The following is a 21,201-nucleotide window of genomic DNA, read 5'->3' as shown; positions in this document are numbered from 1 at the left end:
GATGTGTTGTGCCAGTGATAATATTTGGCCCACCCGTGCTTTCATGGCCCATCATCGCCGGTTGGCCTGACTGAACTCATGCTCCTTAATCTATCGTTTTGTACCAGTTTCAAATCCTGCTGGAAATCCGGATAATCTCAAATGGCCAAAACGATGGCTGGTACATATGTATATTATAGGCTTCTACAAACATTCCATGCAATCAATGATACTATATACGTTTAATCAACTAGGTTAGAGTGGAAAGCCTATTTAGGCGTTGTGAGGATCGAGGGTGGGTCTCGACAACGGCGCTTTGGCGTGGAACCGCGACGACGACATCATGGTGGCCCGGCGTCCATGGAGGAGATACGTGGAGTCTTCCTGTTGTCCCTCCAGTCGAGTATTGAGCTTCGTGACAGACGACCCGATTTTCCTCGGTACGGATTTCCAACCATTCTTGGATGGTGCCTATATCAGGCTGATCGGCTGTTTCAAAACGAACTCTCGTCGCTCAGCAGCCCTCGTCTAGACTGAACGTCCAGACTGCTTCGTTTCCCGCTCCCGTCAGAGTGGTCGTCAGTTGCCCCGGTGGTGTAGCTACCAGACGCACAGCGACTTCCTTGTCATCTCCATGCGCATTCCTCAAGACCGCCCTCATTGGTGCAATGATGCTTGCAGCAGCATGCTGATATCGCCGTCGGGTCGTGGATGTGTTACTGGAAATCTCGGAATAATGTCGATCTCTCGGTGGCTTCACCTTACTGGCATTTCTCTCTTTGAACAAGCCAGTAGAGCTAGCAAGGCCCGGTCGTCAAGTCAACACTGTCGACAGGTCACGAGGGGCCTGCGAAGCGTACTTGTCGTGTACTTGGAATAGGTGCTGTCTGGCCTTCGCCGGGAGCAGTGGAATCAGAAGTGACCGTTTTATCGTCAACATCAACGTTGTTCATTTCCACGTCGCTCTTCGTAATGGGGACTCTTCTCCTGCTTCTCCTCCACCGCCGGCGTATCTTTTTGAAACCTTTCATAACCGGCCTCATGAAAAACTGGATGCATCGAGTCAGCTTCATGGACAAGGCCGCAGTTCACTCGAACGGTGAAATAGACGATACGCGTGTGGTACCGAGGAAGGAACGGTGCTTATTAGGGGCCGAAAATCTTGAGTTCACAGAATATGGACTCACCGTGTGTCGGTAACGGTAACACGCATAACCAATGCAAGCGAGACCAATGATGATAGCCCCGATGATTCCATAGATGATTCCCGGTTCGCACATATAAATACTCTTGTCCCCGCACCGTCCATTTGCGTAGTAGAACCTCGTTTCCCGTGCTGCAAGAGCAGTCGCCGTCGACGTGGGCTCCAAGGGTTGTGCCATGTTGACTTGTCAGATTGATAATCAGACTGGAAGCGCATATGAGGCCTGCTCCCTAGAACGAGGGAGGGGGCACGGCCGCCGGAACATTAGACCAGGTGTCCAGCCGTCTAGGTGTCGACTGGCACAATGACCATGTCACGATTTATAGGAATCCGAGAATTAGGAGACGAGTGAAATCCAAGAGGTGGCGAGTGAGAAAATGCGACGAAAAGAAAAAAAGAAGCGCCGAGAGGGATCCTGCGGCCGGCAGAGCCCCGTCAAGATGTCTGGCCCGCGACATTTAAACGAAGAGGAAGCAGGTGCTCTCGGCGGCGCATGCCGTGTAACCACGACCAGAGCAGACGGCCCTGTCTGCCTGTGCCTCTGCCTGACAGGAAAGGAGCGGCTAAGCAGATGTTGGCTGTGCGAGACATGTGCCGACCAATGGCGCGACCACGTCAGCACGACGAGCCAGATCCTTTGGGGCGGTGTCTTAGTTGCTGACGGTGACGTCCCCAGGCTGCATTCCGACGGATCCGGGGCCAGCGGACGCTTATAGAGGATTCAACGACCAGTTCGACCTGGGCAACTACTGCATTTGAAGTCGTATGTGTTAGGCTGTGTTATTTGTGCGCTACTTTCTACTACGATGTCCCCAATTTACGAGGGACGGCCCGAGAGTCTGATATCTATACAAGCATTCAAGCTCAACGACAATTACGAATTGCTCCTCTGGGCGCCGGGATAAACAAGGGCGCAATATATGATGTGCAGTGTTTTATTTTGGAGGCTCTGGAATGACGTCGGGGCCGCAATGCTGCCTATTGTGCGGCCCATTATGCGGTTGACTCTCTCAGCTTATCCCGAGCGGCACTTTTCGCCCTCGCTCCCGGAGATAATCCCACGTTCGCTGCACTCGTCGGCTGATTAATTACCCCGGCGCTGGCCAAAACGGGCAAAAGCTGAAATCACTCACCGGCCTGGCAGGCCGTGCTCTGCGACCATCGCTTCTGCATGCCCAGGCTTCTGGGAAGTCATGGCAGTCGAGCGTGAGCCCTGGCAGGAGCCGGGACGGACCAGTTGGGTGATGGATCGGACATCGAATCCTTCCGAGCGCGCCAGCCGTCCTAGCCGTGGGTGGTGCGGTAAGATTCGACTCACACCGGGCCGCTCCCTCGAGAAATGACTGCTGGCTGGCAAAAGCAACATTCAGCAGCGCCTCATGCATGTGTCGGGCTTCAGAGACGCAGGGCCCTTGCGCACGCTTGAACAAAGAAAAAGGAAAAAGAATTTCCAACGGAGGACACGAACAATATACTGTAGCGATCCGGAAGGAAACGCCAATAATATAGAAGTGGAAAGAGAGAAACGGTAGTGTGTCCCCATAGGATCAGGCCATCCTGCTTGATAGCCATCTCCGCAACAGAACACAGAGCCAGAGGCTCTCCCGATGCTTGTGAATCCACCATGCAACCGTCACTCAGTCCCCGTTCGTCAGCACAAAAGACTCGAAGGTCTGCCCCGGGCCGACCTCAGCCAGCTCGCCCGCATCCACCCGCACAACCTCGCTCCACCCCCTGACCAGAGCACGCCAGTAGCACGCCTCAGCAGCAGGGCTGAAATACCCCCCGCCCGCGAACAAGCCGCGCTGCCGGCCCGCGATGCCCTCCGCCACGTCCGGGTGGGCCTCCAGCCACGTGATGACATCGTCCAGGTCCGACCAGTCGGGCTTCACGAAGATGATGTTCGCCTCCTCGGCCCCGTAGCCCTGCCCCCAGGCCCTGCTCGTCATGGGCGAGGCCGCCGCCCACTGTTTCCCCTCCTGGGCCTGCCCGGGCAGCAAGGTGCTCGAGAAGACCGGCCTGACGAGGTGCGTCGCGTGCTGCATCCAGCCGATGGGCGGCGTGATGACGACGCTCGCGCACAGCTGCAGGAACTGGAACCGCCCGCTGTAGGTGACGCCCTCCGTGTGCAGGATGTACCTGTACTTGCAAAAGTCCTCGATGGGGATGCTGTTGCTGGCCGTCCTGTCGCCGCCGCCCTTGCCGTCGCCATCCCACTTCAGCGCCTCGACGTCCGCCCAGGGCTTGTCCTTTGCCGCCGCGAGCAGGTTGGCGCGCAGCCGCGGGTTGTGCACGCTGTTGAACCACGTCGTGCCGCGCCAGACGGCCTTTGGGATCTTTGACGCAAAGGTCGGGTGGAGCCTGGTCTCGATCTGCGCGATGGCCTCGGCCGCCCTGCCCATGGACCCGATGAAGGGGAGCCTCCACGCCCAGAACGAGAAGTGCGGCATCAGGAACGTCCGCGCGTTGGTGTTGCCGTCGTCGAAGCCCGGCCGGGACTTGGGGTCCGCCTGTCGGGAGTAGGCCCAGGCCGTGCCGAAGGGCTGGTCCTGGAAGTTGAGCGCGAAGACCGTGTCCGGCACGGGTTCGGAGGGTGGCGCCGTCAACAGGGCGCGTTGGATCTGGTGCAGTGACGCGGTGCGGGAGTTGAGCATCTCGGCTGACAGCTCATTCCTGCGCTGGGATTTGAGGATGTGCAGCTGGCCAGACTTGATACGTCCCAGTACTGGTGCTGTCTTGGGGGTGAGGGTGAAAGGCCCCTGTGAGACGACGTCCTCGATAGACCATGTCAGGTTTGGGAATGCGGCCTCACATTGTGAGACTGTAAGGGAGAGGTTGTTTAGCAACTCCGGAGAATGATGCCCGGCGACAGCCTGAGAGCCCGGGCTGGTTGAGAAAGAGGCGTCAGATTGGCTCTCTTTGGGCACTCGGCCAGCCAAGAAGAGGCAGTAGATGACCAGGACGAGCGCTACGCAGCAGAGGATGTCTCGCATCCTGCGCCGCTGCCTCGGCATGATGGTTTTGCCGCCGATCATGGCGTATTGCTCTCACATCTTTATAAGACCAAACAAAGTAGCTGATCATCCCCCGTTTACACACAATATATGCAGTAAGAAGGGAAGACAATAAATCTCATGTTCAATGCCCACGTCCATGAAGTTGTGGTTGAGGTCACCTGTCATTTGGTGTTGCGGGGAGCTAACCCCTGAAATCGATTCGGTGGGTGGTGCTCCGGGAACCTTGCAGGGACAAGCATTTGCAAGCTGGCAACCCCAGCGCGGCCGTCGCGCAAGCTGCCCGGCAGCGTCTGTATTGATGCCACAGAAAATGTTGTTCAGCTGTGCTGAGTTGCATGTGAACAGTGTAAACTGCTCTCACGGAATTCTTTCCCATGGGAACTGAGGCGCCTGAAAGCGTGGGATCCACAGGACATGTTTCAGAGCTCCAAGTCATCAACCGCCCATCAACTTACCTGACCATCCGGACGATGTCTGCCAGCTGAAAGAAGCCTCAGCTCGAGTTCATTGTAATCCAGTATTTGTGAAATCTCATGTTACCGAGATTCACTCACGCCTGCCGTTCTTAAGCTCATCTACGCGTAACCTGGAGAGTCCCGCTGGCTCCTCCAAGTCCACCGAGGGACCCCAAGCAACATCCCCTGGGGTCTTGCTATGTGCCGAGTAACTCATGTCCAAGGGTTTTGTCGGTTCTTTGCTCTCCCAGTGACGAGCCTCCGGGGGCACCGGTGACCACCAGGCCTCCGGAGGTCCAAGACGGCCATGCCAGGATGCACTACACAGCTCCCACAGCCGGCTCGCTGCTCGCTTATATGCGAAGCGCTCATCCTCGCCTGTGAATGCAGATGTGTTCACGAAGTCGACCTTTTGACCGAGGATTCCGAAGTCTGAGTCAATTTCCGCATGAATACTGGCGGTTCTGTTGGAGGGTGAAGGCGGGCCCTCGTTGTAGCTCGATATGTTGGGTCTAAATGGGGCCGCAGAGTCTTGGTAGACTTCAGCAATGGTTTCGGAGTACGTCGCGTCCTCATGTTCGCCTTCTTCCGCGGTGGTAGTTGTTTTCATGCCAGGAGCGGAAGAACGTGTTGTTGTAGTCAGTCCGGCCTTTGAGGATTTGCGCCGCTTTTGCTCTGGGAAGAAGAGGTTGTCTGGACCGACCTCAGCCCGGATAAGGACCTTGCAACGAGCCTCGTACAGCGCGTCCAGCAAGGTGATAAAACGACGGGCTTCATTTTTCATGGACACTGGCAGGACAGGCACCTTGTCGATGATCCACGTATGATAATTCGAGGCCAATGTAACATAATCAGCCGGCCCAAACTTGTGTACCAACTCGTCGAAATCCCAGTGCGTAAAGCCTTGATACTGTCTCGGCACACTGACCAGCCTCCCATACACGACTAGGGTTGCCGGTTCCCAGGGGATTGATGACAGAAGCGGGTTATTGACAGTCTCGAGCACCATTTGGTTCCAAGTTTCCGGACTGTCTACCGTGAGTGCGTATTTTCGTGGCGTTGTTGAATCCCCTGTGTCATCACGGACAAGCAACAGGTCGGATTCTGAATTTTCCAAGGCCAAAGGGGAGGTAGTTGATCCAGATGCCGAGTCGGCTCTCTGTTGCAGACCAAGGTGCTCTTGTATATCTCGACGTCGCCAGTCCTGGGCGCCCTCCATATGCCAAAAGTCGCATCTCGCTTTCAAAACCTCCAGGAAGGCTGCGAAATCGCTCGTGCTCCCAAACAGCTCTCCCCTCTGCTTCCTAGCACCCAACCCAAAAACGCTGCGGACCAGGCCACCCGAGGGCGGGGGCGGTGATCCATATGTACCCGTAGCTTTTTCGAGCTCGTCCGGCATGCGATTGGACGAGGCAACCAGCACGCCACCGAGCTGAAAGAATGCAATAAACAAGTTGCTGAGAATCTTTGCCGCAGCTCTATCGGGAAGCTGGAATTCGTCTAAAAACAGAATTGGCGAAGTGTCTATCATCTCCTTGGCCATCCATAGCACTGACCACTGCTGGTCTTCGCTAGCAATACTTGGGCGTGACGTTCGGAAGTGTTCAAGCCTCGCGAACGCATAAAGCATAAAGGTGTTAAAATGCCAACGCCGCTTCCGGCTCGTGGGCAGACCGTCTGCCAGGAGGTCTAACAACATGGACTTGCCCGTGCCGACCTCACCCGAGAGGAACAGCCCCTTGGGGGAGTCGATATCGATGGCACTCTCATGGCTCGTGAGAATACGTGTCAAGGAGAGACTGTCTCGTGGACCTTCTGTCGATCTAAAGAATTTGGCGAAAAGAGGGTTGCGCCTGATGGGATGGCTGCTGACTGCCAGTTGGTCTGTCTCCTTTTCTCTAGCACCCCCAATAGACTCTGTGATTTGACGGAGCCTTGTGCGATATTCAGTGGACGGCTGATAGTCTTTCAACCGCAGATAGAGCTTCTGAAGGTGATGGGCCAGACGGTGTTGCGCAGGATCCGGGTGAAAAGTACCAGTTGCAAGGAGGGCGTTGTACTTGACGAGGGGGTCGGTGATGGTCACGGCCGTTCCGAGGCGCTTCATTATTTCCGGCGCGTGTAAGCAAGCATGTGAACAAAGAGGAGCGACAGAATAGGAGCGAAGTGAACAATTCTATAACGTTCTAGGCTTTCTGATTCTTCAAAACGGCCACCGGTAGCAGTTGTGGCGCTCATTTCACTGATACAAATGAGGTCGCCAGTCCACATTGAGACTTGGATACGAAGTCGGAGGGTGATGATGCACTAGACTCGGCACTGAGTCGACACTATCTGGGGATATCGGCCAAAGGTGAGGCTCTGTAGGCCAAATGATGTCACCCGTTAGCCTCAACCCCAGGACCACGGTCGGCCCGGACAAGGAGCTTCAGCATTGCACGGTCAGGACAAGGAACAGCACAGCGGTGCAGCCTTGGCATGGAAATGGCGGGAATTGATAGTTGATTCGAATGCGTCTTGACTTCGAGACAATCCACAATGGGCTGACTTCCCTCACAAAAGTGATATGAAAGCTGCTGCAGGCGGGCCTGAAGGGGGCTTTGTTTGATCGAGCTGTCCCCTGCCCAGCTCCGAGTCCAGCTACAGCTAGCATTAAGCAATAGCTGCATCCGAGCTCAAGAAAAAGAGTCAGCACAAGAGTGAGGCCCTGGCCCCTGCAGTGGTTTGGATGGGAGTGACTTGGTGACTTGGTTACCCAGCACGCCCTACGTTTTCAGACTAGTGTAGTGGAAACGGGGCAAACGTCGACTCCCAGCCAGAGGGCACGGTCCAGCTTGTCCAGTAAAAACGGGTATTTTTTGAACCCACCCAAGTCAACACGACCAATCACCATCAGGCCCATCGCAGGAGCAACAAGCCAGCCAGCCAGTGTGTGCCTGGGTCTGCTCTTGACCCTTACCCATCTTGGCCTGGTATCCTGGGGCCAGACAACAACTTTTGGTGGTGAGCCATCTGCAGCGTCAATTCTGCCGGTCCATCCAACCAAGAATTTACACAACATCTCTCGCCCGCGCGGCCCCCCATCCTAACCTAACCATCCTCGCCTGCATCAGCACCCTCGTCGTCCTGCACGCACGCACGCACGCAGCGATCCCCAGGCGCCCCCTCACCGTCATGGAATAGGCCACTGCATTCATCACATCTGCATCGACTTTGCCATCACACGCGCCCTCTCCTCATCTCAACCCTGCTTGGCGACACTCCCCATCAGCGCGACCGCCCCGACCGACACACTCCGACCGCCCGACACGCCACGATCCCCCAACACCCTTCCTCCCATCGCCTGCCGTCGCCATGTTCTCTCCAAACCAAAACAACCAGAGTGGTCCCGCCATGGCCACCCGGAGTCGGCGGAGACAACGCCCTGCCAGCTCCGACAACAGCCTGACACAACAACCCAAGGCTAAGAGGCAACGCCGGCCTCTGACCGACTCCACCTTTTCCAACCCCGACCCCCAAAATGCGCAGCCCCCCGAGATGCTCGAGGTCAAGAACGACAAGGTCGCAAAACTGCCTTCCCATCCTGATGGCATCGAAAATGCCCAGGCCCTGACGACCAAGTCCATGCGACGAGAGGTTGCTGTCAGGCCGAAAAAGCCCAAGCAGGCCGAGAGGACGAGCAGGACCGATGGCAGCGTTGAACTGGTGCGTCAAGCGCAAACAACACCCAACACCTCTTCTACGACGAGCCCTAGGGGCGTCGCGAGTCGAGTTTTCACTGACCTCGAGTCTCTAAACAGGCAAGATCCAGCGCGTACACCGTGAGCAAGCTTATAGCCCTGCCCGATAGAATCCGTGCAGACTCTACAGGTGGGTACCTTGGTCTTCTATCCCCCATGATTCCATACTAAGCAGCCGCGTCTAGCACGGCAACACGGTACGATCGACACTTCCAATGGCTACGGCCTTTGCCTCACCCACACCCACGCCTTGGTCTGGCAATATTCTGGGTCCACGCCCTCGCCCGAGACCTTTACCTTCGCCCTGCCGTACCCGTCGAAACATACCAGCGAGCCTCTACCACTTGGATCTCTCGTTTCAGCGGGGAATTCTACCGAAGAGCCCGGCTTGGTAGTAGTGATGCCCATCAGCGGAAAGGTCTCATTTTGGGAACACATATCCAGCGCAGCGACCCTCGACTTTATTCGACAGCAAAGGAACGGCGTCGAGGACACAGTACCAGGGCTGTTTGGTGGAGAACACGTCGTGGATATCACAAAAGCCGACACCGCTGGGTTCATCCTCTCGCTGAGTAGTGGACGACTAGCACACCTTAGCGTACGAGACGGCCAGGGCAAGCCTTCGATATCGATCCAATTCCTACAAGCTACTTGGGGTCAGTCATCTGGGGCCTGGCCAAGCGTCTTTGGCAGTATTCGCAACGCAATCAAGACAGCTGTCTCACGGAGCGACATCGCAGCCGTCAAGGTCAACCCCTCCACCAGGCCGGGACCTAAAGTCGTTGTCGCAGCAACCAAAGCCGGCAGGCTCCACGCGTGGAGGGTCCAGCGGGCCGGACATCACGAGATCATCGCTAACGTCGATGCCCGTGGTGACATTCTGGACGGCCTCCGATCAGCCCTTCCCCACATTCAGAACAACGTGGACTTCGAGGTTGTCGACTTCACGTACGTGCCAAGAGGCATCGAGTCGAAATACACCGATGCCAGCCGATTGAGTCAAGCCCTGACCATGGACGACGACTCTGTCCAGCATCTGCTGCTGCTTGTGTCTCTCAGCAACAAACGCCAGTCACAATACGCTCTTGTTGAAGCTGTTCTTCGGGACGAGACTTTGAATGTCGGCATGATCAGGGCTATCTCTTCATACACGACCCCCCTCACTCCTTCCGCTACCGCACGGACACGGCTGTGTCTACCGAGACCTGGCCTAGTTGCCTTCATTGTGTTTGACCGAGCCGTCGTAATCGCGTCGATAGCAGCGCCGCCCGAGACACCGGACTCGCAATTGCAAGGGGAAAACCACATCCTGCCAGCCACTTACGAGGATGTGGTTGATCTGCGGAGTGAAGATTTACTCGAAATAGTTGGTTCGGGCGTGGAGGAGCCTCTGGGCCCAGGTCAGGAGCCTGAGGCCCCGCGAGCTCATCGCGTCAAGATCAAGAATCCAACCGTGTTGCTCATGATTCGCGGGGTTGGAGTTGTCCGGGTCGCTCTCACAGACGTCGACAAGTTTGCCAGCGAAATGCCGCCTGAGGTGACGGCGCGGAACAAGTTGGAGCAAGCCGTCATTTTTGGACTCAAAGACAACAATCCTTTAACCTTCGAGGGCCGGAGAGAGATGCCTTTCACTGACGCGGAAATCGGCGAGGCGGCTTTGGATTTGTCAAACGATATCCTTGCCTCGAATACCTCGGTCCTGACGGCGCTCCCGGCTTCGATAGAGCTGAACCTCCGACAGCGTGGCAGCTATCTTGACAAACTGATGTCTCACCTGAACGCCCAAAAAGTCAAACTCGATCGCCGAACGAAGTGGCAGTTGCTGTGCAACGCCGAGAAGTTGAACATGGCCCGAGAGCTCTGGAAACTGCACGAGACATTCTTGGCCGAGAGACCGAATAACGACAGGAAGACTGTCGTTTCCGAAGTCATCGAATGCATCGCCGAGGAAGACAAAAAGAACCCTGACCGCCAGGTGGGAGAGCTCGACCGGGCTCGTACATGGTTCGTCAATGACACCGGACGAATGGAGATCTTTGTGCCGTGGACATATCAGATGATTAAGCACTATCACAAGGAGCACCTTGCTGATGACCCAGCCTTGACGCGTTTTCTTTACGAAGGCGTGCACGTCTTCTACGAAATTCTTCACGGAGCTCTCGAGTATCGCCAACGCAACCTCGCCTTCTATGGCCTTGGGGGTGAGGATGTAAAGAACGGCATCCTGTCCAAGCAGACCGACTACATTGGTCTGCCCGAGTTCTGGACGTCAACTGCGTTTGTCACCAACAATCTCTTCCGGCTAAATTCACTCTGCCAGATGTGGCTTAATACGTACTACCCACCTCAAACCGCCCCTGGGTCCCCGTCTTCGAGCCTTATCGAGTCACTACGCAACATGATGCCTAGCCTGGTCGATCAGCTCGTTGTGACCGTGACCGAACTAATCAGCTGGGCTGACTCGAACGGCGACGAAGAGGCTCAGCTATTCGCCGAGAAATGCAAGGCGGTCCTGGCCGATCTGAGCGACCTCATTCTGAAGCTCAAAGACTACGGGCTTTGGGATGATGCGCTTCGCCTTGCCGAGAAATATGTCAGTGTCAGAGCCCTTGCGGAACTGGTGGTCGGCCAGATCAAGGAGCTTCGCGGCCAAATCAAAGTGCGTGGTATTGAAGCTCGAAAGGCTGCTGAGATCAACCACAAACTGGAGGAGAAGAAGAAACTCTTCAATGAGTACATGGACCGTTACGGCGCGAGCTTCGCATTTGAAGCTTATTCGCTCTTGCTCGCATATGGTGGCATTCAGATGGTGTTAGAATTTGCCGGCTCTGACAAGAAGGGCTTTGCGACCCAGTTCCTGCGGAACGACAAGCGCCTCGGCAAGATTTCTTGGATCAACGATATCGAGCGCGAGCAGGATCTCGATGAGGCGGCCAGGACACTCATCGGCGTGGGCCAGGCAGAAGAACAAGTGTGGAACAAGAAGATAGAGCTCAGCCTGGGTAAATTGACACTGCTGGCAGAAGGAGCCAGTGCTCCGGCCACGGGCAGCACGGCTGTGATTCGCAGCAAAGCCGGCAGAAATGACATTCAGCTGGCGCAAGTTGAAAAGGATCTTGAGATTGTGCGCATCCAAGACCAGATCTATCAGGTCCTGGTCCCGGCATTCCAAGATGCTGTCGACGACGTTGCAGCCGTTGAGCTTGCCATGCAGACCTTCTCACCCAAGATTCCGAAGAAGTATAAGGTGCTTTTGGACGATCTCCAGGAGGACCTCTTCCACCTTGTCACCCACAAAGCCATGCGGCCGCTGAGTCTCATCAACCTGCTTACTCTGATCCGGGTCGACGACTACGGTGTCGAGCCTGGACTCCTGTTCTTCCAGGCCCTTCGACTAGCTGAACTTGGCCTAAAGGGCAAGCAAAAGGAGGATGCCAAGAGGCTCATCTGGAGGCGGTGCTACGTTCGCGACGACTGGACCAAGGTCAATTACACAGAGAACATGAGCGACCAAGCCGTGCTCAGCAAGCTGGTTGAGACGCAACCCTACTGCACCATGGTTGCCTGCCATCGACACCGTAAGTCTACTATCAAAGAACACCGCTTGAAAGTGGCATTTTTCTCCCAGTTACTAACAAGTCTTCCCAGAGCTCAAGCAAGGCGACAAGGAAACCGAGTACATCCTCTCTCCGGACATCTGCCAGGGCGTTTTCACGGACACCAGCGTCGAAGTCATTAGGTGGGACGACGACGACCCGAGCCTGCTGGAAAAGCGTGCCGAGGCCATGCGGTGGGAGGACACGCAGCTGAGGAAGTACGTCGAGAAGAACCAGCTCTCGCGCTGGGCCAAGGCGGCGTGGGAGGCGGCCAAGAGGGAGGTGGTGGAGGAGCTAGATGTTGCGACGGCGAGCGGCGCGAACGGCGGCCGCGTGGCGCCGGCCAAGCTAAACGGGCAGGGCAACGGGCACGTGGTCCAGAGCGTCGAGGCGGACGATGAGGAGCAATAGGCGATTATCCCGCGCGTCGCCAGGGGCGCCACTGGGGGCCGGAGCGCATCTGGAGCCCCTCGGTTTCGCGCTCCCCCGAAGGCCACGCCGCTTCCCCTTTGTTTCTCGAATCATCATACAGGCAGACTCGAAGCTCGGGTATAAGGAGGTTCGGTCTGTTCTGCCGGCGTAAAGTGGCCTGTTGTGTTTCTGTTTGTTGTCGCTCATGAGCTTTATTTTTTTTAAAAACTTCCCTACATGGCCAAACAAAAAATTCGGGGACAGGGCGGGCAATGGTTCTGGGCAAAATAGGTGTACTACCGGTCCGTGTCTATATATCGTTCTTTTGAATGTCTTGTTTTGCCACGCAGTTTGCGCCCCTTGTCCTGGCGGCGTTGGTAATTGTCTGGGACACGGTGGTTGTTGGTGGTTGTTGGAGTCAATAGCATAGCAAGAGCAGAACAGAGCAGAGAACAGGACAGAACAGAGATGACCTTCGTTGGAAGGTTCGAAACCCCTTGGTCACTTCATTCTTCTCGATTCACTGCATGTCCCTATGTGACTTTCGATTCGTTTTCAAAGTCAATTTGGGAGATGATATTATGGTTCATTGACCGATGATTGACTTGTCTAAATCTGCTTGCTAATTGTCCCGCTGAAGTAACTACTATTACTGCCAACATCCTAGCTTTTCGTTTTCTGTACAATTCACCCATACCCCGATATTCTCTCATTCTAGCCATCACATATATCATCCAATTGGCAAAATTAGTGACATTAGTTTCCATCTCTTTCTCTGTAAATATTTATGTGTGTATGAGAATCTTCCTCGGGTGTCCGCCCTAGTATCACAAAATCTATGAAGATGGGCAGAGGTTGTATGTGGCCCGCGGTCGGGTCAATAGCACTCGTGAATTCATACAGCCTTAAATGATAAGTCAGCAATAAGTGAGAGGTAAGTGGTAAAATCCTAACGGGTCGCGAAAACACAACGAAATGATAGATGTGAGGTAGGCGGGACCGCACACCGTTTCGTGTACATGTGCGGTATAAGATGGCCATTATTCTTTGAATTTTGGGCCACTTGATGGGTGAGTAGGCAGTGGGCTTATGAGCGGCCTTCAAATGCCAACATGTCTAGGCTGGCACCTAACAAACGCCGCTTGTGTTTGTCGAGGTTGCCGCACAAGTTATTCGTCCCAGGGACCAGGTCAAGATTGATCATCGACAAACGTTCCGACGACGGTGGACATGCTCTGCCATGATTCTCTTTCATGATCATCTTCTCACCGTTAACTTGATACTTGCGCCTTTGCAAAACGATACGGCCCATTCCATCGTGGCTGTGGGTTGGCCACTGTCAAGTATGTATACTGTGCAGTTCTCGTGGCTTCTCTACCCTACGCCACTCACGATCTGGAAATTTGAACCAGCTATTGCACATGGAGTAATTCCAGTCGTTCAGTTGAGCAGCAGCAGCCGCGTGTTTAACGGGTTCGTTCGTCATGACGTCTCCTCTGAGTACCAAGGGGAGACCCCTCGAGATTCCGGGCCGGGCACCTTGCCTGCTGCCCACCCAGACATGGCCGGGCTCCCTGAGCAAGGCACGGAATAGCTAGAACACGGCGAGTCTGCTCGGCTCGGCCTTGGTGCCCGGTCAAAGAACGTACATGGGGCGGTAGGAACAGAAACATGGAAGGCACGAATCCAGTGGCAGGAAGCGGTAGCAGTCCTCTTGGAATTCTTAGTCATAAATACATCGCCGAAGGACAGGAGGCGCACATGCATACATGTTCAAGCACGTACGGGTACCGCAGGAGCAGTTGGAGGTGTTCCGGCGTGGGTGCTGGGGCATCCCATATCCCAGGTCCAGCGGCAGACATGTTGAGGCCGAGGCGAGAAGGCAGCGCCGTGGTTGAGAAGCAGGCTGTCCAGCTTGGCCTGGGTGCCCGTGTCAAAGCTCTCCAGCCCGTGCGAGGGGACGAGCCCGAGACAACCCTGCCGACGGCCTGGTCCCCGAATCGCAGCACAACGAGCGCATCGAGATGACGGTGTTGACGTGCATATGCTGGTGGGTAGTATAAACGTCGAAGCCTGTCCCCTGCAGTTCGTGGCTCTCCCATGTAAGTGACGGCGATATACAGAATGCCAGCCACACTCGACTCATTACTCTTCACGACTGTCACTGTGGTGAACGAACAAACAGCCTGAGCGCCGCCCTGGGCGTCGAGCGGCGGGTTGATGGCACCCGAGGGATTCCGCGCCCGCCGCCCAGGAGATGGATCCTCTTGTGGGCAACGGCCCCACTGTGACGGTCTGGCCCCAGGGTTCTCGAGCTCCGCTGTGATGCAGACCTCGTCCTCGACGATCAGTGTCAGGACCTCGTTGCCTCGGTCCAAGCAGGTGCAAAAGTCCAGGCATGGTTGTGATCAAGCAGGTCAAGTTGGAGAAACAACAGCAATTAATAAATGGGGCACACGGTGGGTGACGGGTTCGCAGATGCCAATCAAGCCCGGGATATTCACCTTGATTGTGGCGAGACGAGCTCCATTCCCTTGGTCCCTTCCCTGCACGCGTCAAGTTTGATCTGGAAGCAACGGCACAGACCAGTCTTGCTGTGTGTGCACTGATTTCTGGTGGGCCGGCCGGCCACCTTGTTGCTTTTTTTCCACCTTCAGCATCATCCCCCCTTGCCCCCCCCTCGTTGGCATACACCTCTGCCGCCGCGCCTGGGTCTCCCCAGATCTGGCTCGACACATCTCGGATTTCTCCCTGATTTGTTTATTTTATTTTATTTTGCCGCCGTAGCGCCCCCAAACCGTCGAATGTCGTCTGGCAGCGCGGCTGGGCGAGTGCTCTGCAGGTAGCGCAGGGCGCCTGTTTGGGTACTGTGCATGCAGCCCAGCCCCAATGGAAGCAGGGCGATGTGACTACTTAGCCGCCAGTTGGGGGGTCGACCGTCCGTCCGGCCCTGGGCACGGGGCACGGGGGCGCCAATCCCTGCGGCTGCTAGCTAATAAGCGAGCCTCAGATGCAATATAATATGCCTCGCCCGCTTGGGGGGGGGGGGGAGAGTCAGCCAGCCTGCCAGCCCGAGCACGCAGGTTCATCAGCCGTCCACGGCCCGGTCGGCGTTGATTGACAATGATGGTGGATGTGTGGTCACGGACGGGACAGAGAGAGATGGCATTAATGCATTGTCAATGTCAAGCTCGAGGGATCCCTGGGCACGACAAGATTACGGTCGCATCAGAGCACGGCCGGCGTCGTGGGAGGTTGGCTGGGGTTGCTGCGGGTCCCGATTGGCAGGCCTTTTCTCCGACGGCCTGCCGCTGTTGAATGAGCTCATCTTGCGGGCGAGAGAGAGGGCGAGAGGGAGAGAGAGAGCAGACACTGGATCGACGATGGACGAGGGAAAAGAAGGCCGTTGTGTGACGTGAGAAACAGGATCGCCCCGTTGAAAAGATGGCCAGCTTGCCAGGGCTGCCACTGCCAGGTGGGCGATGCAGAAAGCGGGTGCAGCCACATCACAGAACAGCTCAGCACACAGCATAACAGCTGTCTGTCGCCTGGCAATTGCCGGTGACAGTGTGTATGTGTATGCGCATGTGCATGTGGCCCGCCCGTCTGGTCTCTGGCCTGCCAGTCTGCCAGTCTGGTCTTCCAGTCCTGCTCCTCGCTTGTCTCGTCAGGGTAGCATCCATTTCCAACCCCCCCAACGCGACGCCGGAACTCGGCCAAGGCGGACGGCAAATGGTATTCCGTAGGGGGGAGGGAGTTGGCAGGCCATGAGAGGTCATCAGCCTTCAGCCAGACGCCGGGGGTGGCCCATCTCAATGCCCGGCTGATCCTGCCAGCACGGAGCACTGTTCAGGTGGCCGACGCCATGCTGAAGTCCCCCGGCCGCGACGAGCGAGCTAGCTTATTACTGCGTACCCCGGGAATGTCGAAGCATGTACATATTACCGTGTAATGTAATGAATGATTCGCGTACTTGTTTGCGATATGTATGAGCCATGCCCTGTCGCCGTCGGGCCTTGGAGCCCGAATGGGAGGCCTTGCCGCCCACAATCACGACCTGGTCAGAGCCTGTTGTTTTGATTTCATTTGGCAATGAATGTGCAGTACTGTGAGGTGAATGTACGCATGTACATGCCACAGTAATCCCACCAGCACAGCATGATGGTAGCGCTGACGACGAGGATGGCGATCACGGCTTGGGGCAAAGCTTATGTTCCTGGGCCCTGGGCTGCAGGTTATTGGTCTCTGCTGGCCGACTGGCTGCCGCGTAGGGCCCCAGGCGGGACAGGGACAGCAATGAAGTGCATATGCAGGTCTATATATAATCCTGTACGTCCTGTGCGTCCAGTATATCCGTAGTCAGGCAGTCAGGCAGTCAGGCAGTCTGACTATATGTGATAGCTCCGTTCCATCATTCGTCGCCTCCTTTTTCCCTATCCCCCGAGCCTCCGTCCCCGTTCGATGTTGAGTCGAGCGATATTGGGCGACCACCCGCACGGGGTACTGTGTAGGGGCTGCATTGCTCCCCCGTTTCCCTGTTTCCTCGCTCCTTGTCATTTTGCCGCGACTGGGGCACGCGCGGGAAGACCGTGCTGAAGGTTTGCATCTGAGAGAAGCAACTCCAAGACTCCATAGATAGATGTCCAAAAAAACAAAAACACAAACAAATGGCCCATGTTGTCTTAGCACCTTCCCAGCCAACGCCGACGCCGTGGGTGTTAGTATGTGGGTGGGGTTACTGTTCCAAAGTACCAGGGTACCTAGGTAGATATTTCACGCATCCTACCCTGGGAGCCCCCCTGCCCCTGATCTCCAACCCCCCCAGTGGTCGGCAGGAGGTGGAATCGACCACCTCGCCCCCAAGCCAGAAAAACACCGCTGTGGTAGGTAGGTGCCTAACTGGCCCAGGTAGCCCCTGCGGCGGGCCTGGTACGGTACACTGCAAGGGTTTCGTTGGTGCTTGAACCCACCGAGATGGCCCGGCTAGACAAGTTATTCGCTGCTCTGGCTCGCTGGTGCGGGTCGAGCCTTCCAGTCTGTCCCGCCTGCCAGGGCATGCTAGCGCCTCTCAGCCTGTCGTTTCTGCGCTTGTGGCCCCCGTTTTGCCCGTACTCCGTACCTGCCGTGTTGTGTTGTGTTGTGTCGTGTCGTGTCGTGTCTGTGGCCCTGTCTGCCTGTCTGCCCTCCTGCCTGGCTCTGTCTCTCTCTCTCTCAGGTCTTGTGTTGCTCACTTCTGTCGTTCGTTGGGTTCCCTGGCACTGCAACCAACCAAACCGCTGCGATCGAGCCCCCTTCCCTCCTTTCCTCTTCTTTCTTCGGACCCCCTCCCTCTCTGCCCCCCACAGGTCGAGCCCGATTGACTTTAGCCCAGCAGCAACAGCAGCAGCAGCCCAGCCATTGGAAGAGGCCCTGCCCAGCAGCCCAGCCAGCTCAGCCAGCTCATCGGCCAGCTCAGCCCGTCCGACGCCAAGCCCCTCGCCCAGCTTCGAGGCAACCTTCTTCGCCTTCTCTGCTGCACCAGGTCCAGGGTCAAGGCTGCAAGGTCAATCTCGAACGGGCCGGGCATCTGTCAGGTCAGGGAATAGCGGCACATAGTCGCCAGTCAGCCAGTTAGACCTGTCCGCCTGTCCGCCTGCACGCCTCCACGCCTCCACGCCGGCATCACCTAGCCCAAAGAGGCGACAATCCATTCCGCAAAGCCTCTTTTTTGTTATTTCTTGCCTCAGCGGGTTGCTTGCTTTGCTCTGCTCTGCTCTGCTTGCCTCTTTCGCCTCCCGACCGACCTCCCGACCGACTGGCACGCCTCAGCCCCATCGACCCAAAAGACCCAGGACCCAGGACCCAGGACCCAGAACCCGGGATCCTTTAGGACCCGTCTTGGTTGAGGCTATTGACATTGACGGCTGCACACCACAATCCCTTTCTTCCTAGCCTTGACCAGGTCCTTCACTCAACCCCATCTATCGGTACTACGTATACGTGCCAGCATTCTAGATCCTGACTGAGCCCGTGACCCCCTCCCCCTATTCCCTCTCCCAACCGCAAGCCACAGCTAGGCGAACACGGGTACTTCGTATAATACTATCTCGAAAAAGAGGGCGAGCCTGTCCAGACAACCAACCGGCCGACCGAGGGACTTGTCCGTTGTTGCAGTCGTCCGAATATCGGGCAATTCTTGCCTGCGACAGTCCATCGCCGGCAACGCCAGCGCCTTCGCCTTCAGGTCGCTTGTTTAGGCCCTGCTGGACCCCAGACTACACTATACCACAGTCAGGTGCGTACCGACAGCGCGAACTGGTGTGTGACTCGCGTGCCCGACCCCCCTGGTCCAAGCCCCCTCCAGCCCATCGCCCATCGTCCACTGCCCATCGCCCATCCGCAGCTCTCTCTCTCTCTTCCCACAGCCTCCCCGGTGCCCAGACTACTACATCAGGTTTCCCCATTCGTTACCTACCACACACACACACACACCATCCATCTACCTGCCCATTTCCTGGCCTTGGTCCTTCACACCATACATACCTCCTCGTTCTGCTCTCCCATCTCCACACCCTTCAATTCTCGCCCTCCCGTCCCTGCATCTGCTTTCCATGCCAATTGAGACCTCGTCTCGCCGTCACCAACCCCCCGTGCCGTCTTTCGTGCTCCTCCTCGGTCGTCGGAAAATGAGCGGCGTTGCCTTGCTGACCGCCCCTTTTCGCTTCAACTAGGCCCTTCCGTCCCGGGCCCGCTGGTAATTACCCAGCCGAAAATCACCACTCGCCATCGGCCACACCCCTTTCGACTCCATATCTCTCCATTCGTCCTTCATACCATCTCACGCCCTCTGCCGCGCCCGTAGACGATAGGTCTGCCCGTCAAGATGGCCTCCTCATCGTCCAACGTCGTCGGTGTGCACTACAGGGTGGGCAAGAAGATTGGCGAGGGCTCCTTTGGTGTCATCTTCGAGGGTACCAACCTGTTGAACAACCAACAAGTCGCCATCAAGTTTGTATGTTGAATCCTGCATCGCGAGCCAGCCCAAGGCCTCCCCGACACCCGCCCGCCCGCCCACCAGCCCTGGCACTGACTGTCGCGCGCTTCAGGAACCAAGGAAGAGCGATGCCCCTCAGCTACGAGATGAGTACAGGACGTACAAGATCCTCGTCGGTTGCCGTAAGTCGCCTCGATCTCGATCCCGCTCGCAGGCTCGCAGACTGACTGACCAACCCACCCAGCCGGCATCCCGAACGTGTACTACTTCGGCCAGGAGGGTCTTCACAACATTCTAGTCATCGACCTTCTGGGGCCTTCGCTGGAGGACCTATTCGATCACTGCGGGCGCAGATTCAGCCTGAAGACTGTCATTATGGTGGCAAAGCAGATGGTGAGCCGCTCCCAGCGGGAAATCCTTGGCTAACATGACGTGAGGCCTCGCTCTTGCCCGCGTACTGACTTTCTTCATTGTAGCTTTCTCGTGTCCAAACTATCCACGAAAAGAACCTCATCTACCGAGACATCAAGCCCGACAACTTCCTGATCGGCAAGATACCTAGTAAGACCGAGAATGTCGTCCATGTTGTCGACTTTGGAATGGCCAAACAGTACCGTGATCCCAAGACGAAGCAACACATTCCATACCGAGAGCGGAAATCTCTATCAGGCACGGCACGATATATGAGTATCAACACCCATCTTGGACGAGAACAGTCGAGGCGTGACGACCTCGAGGCCCTGGGTCATGTGTTCATGTACTTCCTCCGAGGGGGCCTGCCGTGGCAGGGCCTGAAGGCTGCGACTAACAAGCAAAAATACGAGAAGATCGGGGAGAAGAAGCAGACCACACCCATCAAGGACCTGTGCGAGGGCTTCCCCGCCCAGTTCGAGACGTACCTGTTCTACGTGCGGAACCTCGGCTTCGAGGACGCACCCGACTACGACTACCTGCGCGGCCTCTTCACCGAAGCCGCGAGGGAGAACAAGATTGACGAGTCGGACAACAAGTTTGATTGGGATGAACTCCTGCAGAGGGCCCAAACAAAGAAGGGCGAGTGGAACCGACCCGGCGCGCTGCACAACCCTGACCATAGACCAGGTCCCTCCAATATGGCGCTCCACAACGATTCGCGCGGTGGCAACACGACGCCCCACCTGTCCGCCGACCCCCGGGCACGCCTGACGATGGACCGTTTAAACGCCGCACAACCCCCGCCTCCCTCGCCGATCAAGCAGAGCCCAAAGGGAGACCGGCGAAACGCCCAAGACCGCTTGATGATGCAGAACCGAGCCGGAGCCGGGGGTCTCCGGGACATGGCAACCCCGACAGGTTCTACGCAGGCCCAGTTCCAGGCCAGCACCCAGAACCTGCCCAAACCGATGAACTCGGCGCAGGCCATGAACCAGCCCCCGCCGACAACCCCTGGAGGAAGGCAGCCTGAGCCGCAGCAGCCGAGCGGCTTCCAGAAATTCATGAAGGCCATCTGCTGTGGCTAGGCGCCGTGTGCTGACGACTGTTGTTCCCTTGGTCCGTCTCAGCCTGGAGCCCTACGATAATTGTAATCTGCGGATCGGCTAATCCTGGGGCGCAGACGATAATGGGCGCGCCCTCGCCTTTCTGGCTGCGGGGAATTGGTTCCGCAGGATGTTTAGACGGCGATCGAAGGGGGGGTTTATCTTCGATTCGAAACGTCCCGGATTTTCTCGGTTATAGAGGCCTACTCATGACTTTACGCTCGCTCATATCCCGGTTTTTCTCATATACGCATTTGAGACCTTGCGGTCCCTCCTAATCAATTTCCCACCTTACGAACGTGTATTTCA

General features: G+C 56.5%; 5 protein-coding genes across 5 annotated transcripts; 2 read left to right on the top strand and 3 right to left on the bottom strand.

Moving 5' to 3' along the window:
- Window positions 1-130: 130 nt before the first annotated feature.
- KVR01_001319 (uncharacterized protein) lies at window positions 131-4,554 on the bottom strand. The gene is made up of 2 exons (XM_044784053.1): window positions 1,167-4,554; window positions 131-1,028 (listed from the first exon to the last, which is right to left on the bottom strand). The coding sequence occupies exon 1, from the start codon at window positions 4,216-4,218 to the stop codon at window positions 2,821-2,823; it is 1,398 nt and encodes a 465-aa protein (XP_044649274.1). The 5' UTR covers window positions 4,219-4,554; the 3' UTR covers window positions 131-1,028; window positions 1,167-2,820.
- A 32-nt stretch (window positions 4,555-4,586) lies between these two features.
- Window positions 4,587-7,181, bottom strand: KVR01_001751 (uncharacterized protein). Its single transcript, XM_044789660.1, has one exon. The coding sequence runs from the start codon at window positions 6,760-6,762 to the stop codon at window positions 4,747-4,749; it is 2,016 nt and encodes a 671-aa protein (XP_044649706.1). The 5' UTR covers window positions 6,763-7,181; the 3' UTR covers window positions 4,587-4,746.
- A 396-nt stretch (window positions 7,182-7,577) lies between these two features.
- KVR01_001554 (uncharacterized protein) lies at window positions 7,578-12,895 on the top strand. Its single transcript, XM_044789315.1, has 4 exons — window positions 7,578-8,360; window positions 8,456-8,525; window positions 8,581-11,973; window positions 12,044-12,895. Exons 1-4 carry the CDS (start codon window positions 8,010-8,012, stop codon window positions 12,400-12,402), a joined length of 4,173 nt encoding a protein of 1,390 aa, XP_044649509.1. The 5' UTR covers window positions 7,578-8,009; the 3' UTR covers window positions 12,403-12,895.
- A 2,724-nt stretch (window positions 12,896-15,619) lies between these two features.
- KVR01_001161 (uncharacterized protein) lies at window positions 15,620-15,934 on the bottom strand (the record flags this gene model as incomplete). Its single annotated transcript, XM_044783603.1, has 1 exon — window positions 15,620-15,934. The coding sequence occupies one exon, from the start codon at window positions 15,932-15,934 to the stop codon at window positions 15,620-15,622; it is 315 nt and encodes a 104-aa protein (XP_044649116.1).
- Window positions 15,935-19,264: 3,330 nt separating this feature from the next.
- Window positions 19,265-20,874, top strand: KVR01_001427 (uncharacterized protein; the record flags this gene model as incomplete). The annotated part of the gene is made up of 4 exons (XM_044788446.1): window positions 19,265-19,393; window positions 19,488-19,557; window positions 19,620-19,768; window positions 19,852-20,874. The coding sequence occupies 4 exons, from the start codon at window positions 19,265-19,267 to the stop codon at window positions 20,872-20,874; spliced, it is 1,371 nt and encodes a 456-aa protein (XP_044649382.1).
- Between the last annotated feature and the right edge of the window lie 327 nt (window positions 20,875-21,201).

The sequence above is a fragment of the Diaporthe batatas genome (genome assembly GCF_019321695.1).
Source record: "Diaporthe batatas strain CRI 302-4 chromosome Unknown Contig00002, whole genome shotgun sequence".
Classification (NCBI taxonomy): Eukaryota; Fungi; Ascomycota; class Sordariomycetes; order Diaporthales; family Diaporthaceae; genus Diaporthe; species Diaporthe batatas.
This window is presented reverse-complemented; position numbering and strand designations above follow the sequence as displayed.